Source organism: Frankliniella occidentalis, unplaced genomic scaffold (assembly GCF_000697945.3).
Source record: "Frankliniella occidentalis isolate FOCC.00 unplaced genomic scaffold, Focc_3.1 Scaffold314, whole genome shotgun sequence".
NCBI classification, from domain to species: Eukaryota; Metazoa; Arthropoda; class Insecta; order Thysanoptera; family Thripidae; genus Frankliniella; species Frankliniella occidentalis.
In genome coordinates this window covers 327,667-336,314 of record NW_026267439.1, presented here as the reverse complement: position 1 = coordinate 336,314, position 8,648 = coordinate 327,667, and the positions used below count along the sequence as shown (strand labels likewise).

Genomic DNA, 8,648 nt, shown 5'->3' with positions numbered 1-8,648 from the left:
CCAGAAAAAAAATGTTTGAAGTATATTTATTTATTTAGTAAACACACAACAAACTGCTAGTGGTTTTAAATTGGGATGACAGAATCCCATATGTGTTTACAAGAACAACTCTTAGATTATATCACGTATGTTTTATTACACCAATGGGAACCCTCTTTGTTGAATCAAAAATGGTCCTACAACTTGTTGGATATGAACGCTTTATAAATATGGTATGGCACTTGGTTAAAAATTGTGATTATGTTAACAGAGCTAATAACGGTTAAAAGTATTAAAAGCTTCTAAGGAATGTTTGAAACATGTTATTTATATGTATATTTGTTGGAATGGACTGTAGATCTGGTAAGACATGAAATGTTCTACTTTGCAAATACAATCAACTTTCTGGAAAAAAGAGTTTGACAGCTGTTTTGAGTCATATCATGACCGTGCTGACTTGCAATTTCAAATATAACTCAACTCATGGCTTACACTTATGATACGACTCATATTGTTGAACATTGCAAATGGTGGTGAAATAAAGAGCCATAATCCAATAAGGAACCCATTAGCTGCCCACCCCTCTTATCCCATAAAATCAGAAAGAAAAAAAAAAGAAAAAAAGTAATGAAGTAATGATTGGTGTAGCAACACCTTTGAAATACATAATTCTGTTGACAATACTTTAAAACATGTATGGAGCACTCCACAAGTTTATGCCACCATATGGACGGACAATTGATTCATGATTAGAATAGTTTTTCAGTCCCTCGGTACTCTTCATAATAAAAACATTTAAGTGGCCAGAAAAAAATTTAACAGTTGGAGCAAACAATAGCACCAGCAGAGTTTTAATTTCTCTCTCTTTTTATTTAATTGACTCATGGACACTTACATCTAAATGCTAAACTTAATCATACCCATTTCTCTTAAATGCCATAACACAATCTTAAATTTACTGATCAAGTTGGGTGGATGACACATCAATTTTGTACATAAATGTTGGAATTGATAATGATGGAATAGAGTCATATCTAGGTATTTAGTTTTTGAATGGCTATGAAAAACAAGTTTGTCAAATACCAAACTTTGATATGCCGTGTCTTTTATCTAAACATTCACCAACATATGAAACATAAAAAATTCATATTCTAGCTAAAATACAATGCAAAAGTTTAAGTCATTAATCTGCTCTTACTACAGATTAATTCGTTTTCTTATCACAAGTAAAAGAAAGATTTCTGATAGAAATGCATACCCACGCACACCCACACAGCATTACCTAGATATCTCTTGCACATTGCCAGATATTTAAAGGATAGCAAAATAGTAGTACTGGTAAATCACATCATATAGATGTACACAATACAGAGCAATGTCAAAATAAATATCTTATAGACATTCAAGCACTCTTTTGAAAATGATTTGCAAGTCTTCTGTCTGCATTCAGATATCTCACAGATACGTCAAAGATATATTTTGCTGTGTGGGATACAAGGTAGACCATCATACAACAACTCATAAGTTGATGCTTTCCATGGCTATGATTCATGAGATAAAAAAGGAAAAGTGATGTCAACTGAGTCAACTGAGAAACCAGAATTGAAGCCACATCACAGGAAAGAGAGATGTGACATAGTGCTATTTTCAGACTCCCAAGTGCACTTTTCATATCATTATGCTGAGAGAATGACAGTTTTTTTTTTTTTCAAGCTAACTATATACAGATGAACTAAGAAATAAGTTTATGGAAAAAAATTCATTAACCACATGATAAATGAAAATACAATTTACAGAAAAGTACAGTTTGAATGATTTTAGATAGTGCACCAATTAGAGAAAGGAATAAATTCATATCTCTTTGAGTGGGAATGGCATAACATTTTGTTAGGACATTAATTTCTTCATGTCAAATTCAGGATGTGCCTCTGCAATTTGCATGTTCCTTTTACTGATGGGGCAACTGTATCTAGTGCACTATGAAGGGAAATTTCTAGAAGGCTGAAACCAGATAATACTTGGATAACACTGGAGAAATTTATACCCACTATTCTTTTAAGTAAGCACTTTGCACACTAAGTTCATAGACAACATAAACTGGCTTATTGCAGGCACGTGTCAATCACACAGTCAGAGTTGAATTGACCAAGTTGCAGTTTGAGATGTATGTAATCAAGATAAATACTTTGACATTTTCTCTAAACCAATGATACCATCTCAAATTCCTCTTTTCTTAAAAAAAAAAAAAAGAAAAAAAAGTGGCAAAATACTGCATCAAAACTGACTGCATCTTATCATAAGTTCATGTTGTTTTTTTAACCCAAGGCGTGACTATATTACATCTTGGTCACACCACAGTCAATCCATTAATAATCACCCTGGTAACTGAATCCCTTTTGACTGCAGCGGGTGTGCCATGCTGACAAATTTCTTTTCAGGGCATGATTCTCCATGGAGAACGTGGAGGCCCCTACCTAGACCCTTTGGGGATCATTCCCACCCTGCAAGTCACTGGGGTCGAGGGGGAAACGGAAGGTGCGGGCCTGGGGGGCCTGGGGCTGGGGCACGAACACGGGCGTGGTCGTCTCCTCGTACAGCTTCTTGTAGACAAAGCCGCCGTCCTTCTTGGTCTTGATGAAGGAGCCGGGGATACCGCCGAACACTTTGTGCTGGCCGGCAATAGGGAGGCCTCCGAGCTGTCGGAACATGGGCGACTGGAAGCGAGCGTGCCGCCGGGCGCGGCGCCTCCTGACCAGACAGACGACCACGTTGGACACGACGAGCACCGTGGTGGCAAGCAGCGCACCAATGGTGAGCACGGGCCACAGGTACGGGTTGCCGCGGTGAGTGAAGGCCAGGTAATCCGTGCCGTTGCTGTTCGAGTCTGAGATGAGGTTGGTGTCGTCGTAGTCATCCTCATCCTCGTCCTCGTCATCCTCATCATCATCATCCTCCTCGTCGGCACTTTCCACATCGCTATTTTCCACATCGGCGTTGGCCGTGGACGAATCATCCGAATCGGAATAGTAAGAGTCGTCGGACTCCTCAGAGTCGTCCAGGTCGTCGAGGACAGTGGCGGGGACCGTGAGCTTCTTCTTGCCGAGCACCACCTGGATGTCGTCAAGCTCCTGCTCCGTGACCCCCTTCCTCGCCGGGGCGGGCCTGGCCGGCGCGGCGGTCGTGCCTGCGAACGAGGCCAGGATGCTGTTCTTCTCCTTGATCCGCTCGCGGTCGAAAGCACTAGCGCCGCAGAGGGAGTCGTACACGGCGGCCCAGCGAACACGCAGGCTGCGCTCCTCCATCATGTCCTCGACGGCGTGCATCAGGTCCTCCTTGAGCTCGCCGGCGGTGGCCGCGACGACGCCCTGTTTGCGGTCTGAGCGCGGCGCCACGGACTTCTTGACGAGCCACTCCATCACGTTGTACAGGTCCTTGGTGCACCGGATGGGGTTCTCGCTGATGTCCAGCACCGTCTGGGGGCGAAGAAGCACGTCAAGTCGGGGCTCGGGGGCAGCCGAAGTTGATAATAATGGAGAAGGGTACTTACCAAACCTCCGGCAAGAGCAACGTCGCGGACGCGCAGGTTCTGGATCAGGTTGCCGGCCACGTTGAGGTTGCTGAGCTTGCGCAGCAGGGAGGTGCGGTCGACCTGGCCAAGCTGGGTCTCCCACAGGGAGGTCAGCCGGCACTGGCTCAGATCCAGGTAGCGGAGGTAGGGCGTAAAGGCGAACACGCTCGGAGACACGCTGGTCAGCCGGTTGCCGGAGAGGTCCAGGTAGCGGAGGAAGGCGTTGGTCTCGAACATCTGGTTGTCCAGGACGACGATCTTGTTCTCGGACAGGTTGAGGGTGACAATCTGCGGGAGGCGGCGCAGCACGCCTGGGGGCACCTAGGGTAGCACAGAGTCGGCGTTACAGTGTGACGTTGCTGGGATCTGAGTTTGCACGAAGCGCAAAAGATACGTGGATGGTCTACCACCAAAAAATAAAATTTTATACCTCTGTCAGATTGTTTGTTTGCAAGTTAAGGGAACTAAGATGATCCATGCCGCGGAAGCTGTCCTCTTCGAGGCTCGAGATGCTGCAGTATGAGATGTCGAGCTGGTACAGGGCGCTGAACTGACCCTCGAAGCCTCCGGCGGGGAGAGCCATCATATTGGGGTTGTCGGACAAGTTGAGGGTCTCGAGCACATCGCAGGTCTTGAACAGGTCGTGAGCGAGCGGGCCCTTGATGTCGTTGGCCGAAAGGTCAAGGTCCTGAAAAATAGATCGTTTTGGGTGAGCATTCTGGTTCGCACTGCCGCAGTCTTGGGTCGGGCTGGTCGCAGCAATGACCCACCTGCAGGTGTCGCAGAGGCTCGAAGGCGCGGGGGTGGATGCGCTCGATGCCGTTCTCGCTGAGGTTGAGACGCGTCAGGCCGGGGAAGCCGAGGAAGGTGTCCCTCTCGATGGCTGGGATCAGGTTCTGGGAGACGTCCAGCTCGTCCAGGCCGAGGATCTCGACGCCGCGGAGCGTGGTGAGCGAGTTGTTCTGCAGCAGCAGGGTCGTCAGCTCCGTGTTGTTGGCGAACATGGCCGTATTGATGGTCATGAGGCGGTTGTTGGACAGGTCCAGCTCCTCGAGCTCGCCGAGTCCCGAGAGGGTTTCGGGGTGCAGTTGTACGAGCTTGTTGCCGGCCAGGATGAGGCGCTCCAGGTGCTTCATCCTCGAGAACACGTGGGGGGAGAGGAACTGCAAGCCGCAGTTCGACAGGTCGAGCTCGTTGAGGGAGGCCGAGTTGAGCAGGTAGCTGTGGGAAACAGGCATTTCGTTAGGGGCAGGTTCAACGGTTCGCCACTGCATTCCACTACCGCCCCGTCGCACCCGTGACCTACCTCTTCTCGAGGGTGTGCTCCACGACCTGAGCCACGCCGATGGGGTTGCCGCGCAGGGACAGCTTGCGCAGCACCGAGTTGTTGACGAACAGGTCCTGGTGCGGGATCATGATGTGGTTGTTGGACAGGTCCACGTCGTACAGCTCGCTCAGTCCCTCGAACGTGGCCAGGCTCACGCCCTTGATGGACGAGTTGGTGATCTTGACCGTCGTCACGAACTGCAGCCCGAGTGACGCCAGCGAGTTGTTGAGCAGGAAGAGTCCGTCGGCGAACTCGGGTGCGTCGCTCACTTCAAAGTGGTTCACCACTCCCTGGAAGCGCTGGCCCTGCAAGCCGAGAGAGGAGATGCATGGTTAGGTTCAATGAGGACATCGGGGGGAGTAAACACTTGGGGAAGCTGCTCGAGGACAGCGGGGTAGCGCACCTTGAAGTCGAGCGACGAGCACTTGGCCAGGATGCCACCGGAGCCGGCATAGCTGCACTTGCACATGGGCTTGGGGCAGACGACCGAGTGGTGCTCCAGGAGGTCCTCGTACACGAAGTCCTTGTCCTCGGACAGCTCGAGCGAGTCCCCGGTGGTGGGCTGGGCGGGGCCCTGGGGGAGGGCGCGGAGGGGCAGCGCGAGGCACGCCACGCACAGCAAGACGCCAAGCGCGGACGGGCCGCGGCGTATGGACCCCATGTCAGACGATGAGCTGCAGGAGAGAGAGAGAGACAAAGCGCGGTCAGCACGAGAGAGGGAAGGACGCGTTGTTGCGACGCAATGAGGAATCGGAATCCCGCGGAGGAGCGCGAGAGGGGGGGGGGAATTAGCGAGTGGTTTGCACGCTATTACCCGCAGCGCGGGGATATTCGCCCCGGGGGCCGCTGGGATGCAAATGAGCAGCGTGTTGTTATCTCGTTAGGAGGACGGATGCCGTCATGGCAGGCCAATGGGGCTGCTCCTGGTCACCGCGGCGGCGCAGACGGAGCGGGTTAGAGTCTCTCTAGAGCGGGCCCGCGGCGCATCGTTGTTGCACCCAATGCAGCCTCCACATCACTCACGCTCAGCTGTCGATTTATAGACACTGTTCTCGGACCACGGTCGAAAAGGTATCGTCTATGCACTGCATAAGGAAGGCTGGTGTTTGACGGCGTGCGCACCCTGCTCCGTGTGCAGCAGCGGCGACGCGGCCGCGCCCGTGTAGGCGACGCTAGAGCCTTATCCGACGTTATCCGTTATCGGTCAGATAAGCCTCCCGCCCCTCCCCGCCCCGCCCTGCGAGTCGGCCGCCCCGAGCGCCCTGCACCCTGCTGCCGCGGCCCGACACCACCTGTTTTTTATTTGCGCCCTCGCGGCCCGTATGTCAACACTCGCGCCAGTCATCATCTCCATCGTCGTCGTCGTCGTCATCTCCAGGGCCCCCACTCGCGTGGACAGGCCAGACCTCGCTGTCCTGCCTTCCTGATGGACAGGTGACGGAAGAGAAAAGCGCCGTGACTGCGAGGACGGCGGCGGCGGGCCTCGAACCCGCGACCCCCTAGCGACCCGCGACCCCCCCCCCCTCCCCCTCTTATCGCGATGCCCTCGCGGGTTGAGGACGACGTCGACGACGACGGCGCCGCGCCAGGCGCCGCTGCGGCAAAGACGAAAAGAAACGGGGCGCAGGCGGGCGCAGCAGGTTGGTTGTCCCGTGGCGCCGTCGCGCCGCTCTGTTCCGCCCCTGCCTCCGCAGCTCGCGCAGCCCGTGGGGACGTTGACTCGCATTAATTGCACCGGTCTCCTCCAAGAGACACAAAGCGAGCGCGGCGGCGGAGGCGGCCTTGGCGGCGACGGCGCTCCGCGGCGGGGCTTACGATATATGCCTGGGCTGGGCTGGCCGCGCCTGCCAGTAGCAGCAGCAGCTCCTCTCTCTCTTTCTCTATCCCTCGCGCGCGCGCGCCCTGCAACACAAGAAAAACAAAAACACGGTTAAAAAATGACAGTAAAAAGGTCATGCTCACACGAGGACGCGGGGCGCGTTGCTCCCACGACAGACAAGACGATGACGGCACAACCGCCGACCCGCCGGCGCAACGACAGCAGCACAATCAACGCGCGATCGGGGAGGAAATGATGAACGGGCGCGAGCACCGACAAAAAAACCAACAACAAATGGGAACACAAAGAGGAAGAGCCAGGCCAGCAGCAGCGAGCAGGACGACGACGACGACGGCGGCGCCGCTGATGAGACGAGACGGTGACGGATCGGGTTCGGGCGCCGCCGGGGGGATGGGGATGCGCGGGGGGATGTTCCCGCTCGCGTCGTCGGCGCGAGGCGGGCCGGGCGACATACCTCCGCCGTAACCCGATGCGTCCCACGCGTCACGCGATACACCATTCATTCGCGCTCGCTCGCGCTTTTTATTTGTGTGTTTTCGATTCGCAAAGTCGGTTACTAAATTACATTGTTATGTATATTATTATTGTTTAGCTGTACCCTGCTGTGTCTCGGGCGAGGTTTCGGGGAGCACGCGCCGGTGCGGGCCGGGCAGGTTTGCCTACCCGCTCTGCGCGCAAGGCACCTAATGGCACCCCCAAAGAAACTATGTTCGTAGTTTTGGTTTTGTCTCCAGTTTTCAAGACAAATGTTCTTACTTCAGTCCCTACTCACGCTCTAAACAGGCAATGCTTACATAAGGATGTTGTTCTCAACAGGCCCTGTACGACTAGAATTAAGAACGATGTATCGGTGCACCCGCCCGCATCGGCGCGTGCGACTAAACACAGGGTGCAGACTTTTGCCAAAACAATAATCTGAGCAGTCTTTTGCCTGACGTGGCTACACTATACGTGGTCATTGCACCGCCACATGCAATACCCACTCCAACTGCAGCGAGGTGAGTGTAGTACACCGGGCAGAAGAGCCCCGCCGCCGGCTGCCAGCCGCGGTGATTGAGCGGTCCTGGGGGCTCTGGGCGCCCTCCTATCAGCGTGAGTCGCGGTATCAATCGGCGGGCGGGGACGTACGTGACCACCTGCAGGAGCGCCCCGCCCCGCCGGCAACACATTTGGATTCAAAGATGTGTTATAATCCGCTGCTGTCAAGTCGGAAGCCCTTCTCTTGCTCCGCGACACGCAAATCCCCCCATCTCTCCGCGATCCGAACCAAATGCGACATGTATGTATGCATACTCCGCTCCACTCTGCTGCCCGAGGGGAAGGGGAAGGGGGGGGGGGTCAGCTTCGGGGGTCCGCTGAATCCAATCGGCCATCGAGCTGCGCCCGGTTGGTCGTACCCGGCAACAAGATACAACAAGTAGCAGGGGGCAAAAGAGCAAGCAGGTCCTCCACTCGTGCTGCTTTGACCGACTGCACCCTCGGCGATCAGCTGGTCCTGGCGGCAGCGCCCGGCCGTATCATTATAGCGTATCGGCTCATTACCGGTCGACGTCAGCGTGTTCGTCTCTCTACAAGGCCGGCCCGGGCCGGACCAGCCCGACGTCCAGTCCAGTCCCACCCGCGCGGGTCCAGCGGCCCGCCCCGCCCCCCGTCCCGTCGCGGTGCCGCGCCAGACTCATCCATCGGGTGACGTCACCCCCAACGAACCCCATAACAAACACGGTGACGCTCCCCGCGTGTGTCGATTTGCGGTGGCGGCGTCGGCGGCGTCCCGTCCCACACAATCCCCAGCAGCAGCCAACGGGCCGCGCCGGAGAGATTGACAGGACAGGCCGCGCGGCCGCCGCGGACACAGGAAACTGACCAAAGCAGCCACTTCCGGCCGGATGAGGCCAAACAGGGCAGGGCAGGGCAGGGTCACAGCCTGGCGGGGC

General features: G+C 54.1%; 1 protein-coding gene across 4 annotated transcripts in view; it reads right to left on the bottom strand.

Moving 5' to 3' along the window:
- Positions 1-7: 7 nt before the first annotated feature.
- The window catches only part of LOC113211136 (insulin-like growth factor-binding protein complex acid labile subunit), a 20,218-nt gene continuing 11,577 nt past the window's right edge, over positions 8-8,648 (bottom strand). For 2 of the 4 annotated variants that reach the window (XM_052273910.1, XM_052273909.1), the window contains exons 2-7: positions 5,278-5,548; positions 4,854-5,179; positions 4,318-4,768; positions 3,978-4,235; positions 3,527-3,868; positions 8-3,452 (exon numbers count right to left, since the gene is read on the bottom strand). In XM_052273910.1, coding sequence (XP_052129870.1) covers positions 2,454-3,452; positions 3,527-3,868; positions 3,978-4,235; positions 4,318-4,768; positions 4,854-5,179; positions 5,278-5,535 — 2,634 coding nt within the window. In that variant the 5' untranslated portion in view covers positions 5,536-5,548 and the 3' untranslated portion in view covers positions 8-2,453. Of the gene's footprint in view, positions 3,453-3,526; positions 3,869-3,977; positions 4,236-4,317; positions 4,769-4,853; positions 5,180-5,277; positions 5,549-5,897; positions 6,056-6,689; positions 6,777-8,648 lie in introns of those variants that run through there. The other 2 variants (XM_052273911.1, XM_026429429.2) reach the window with 2 other exon arrangements.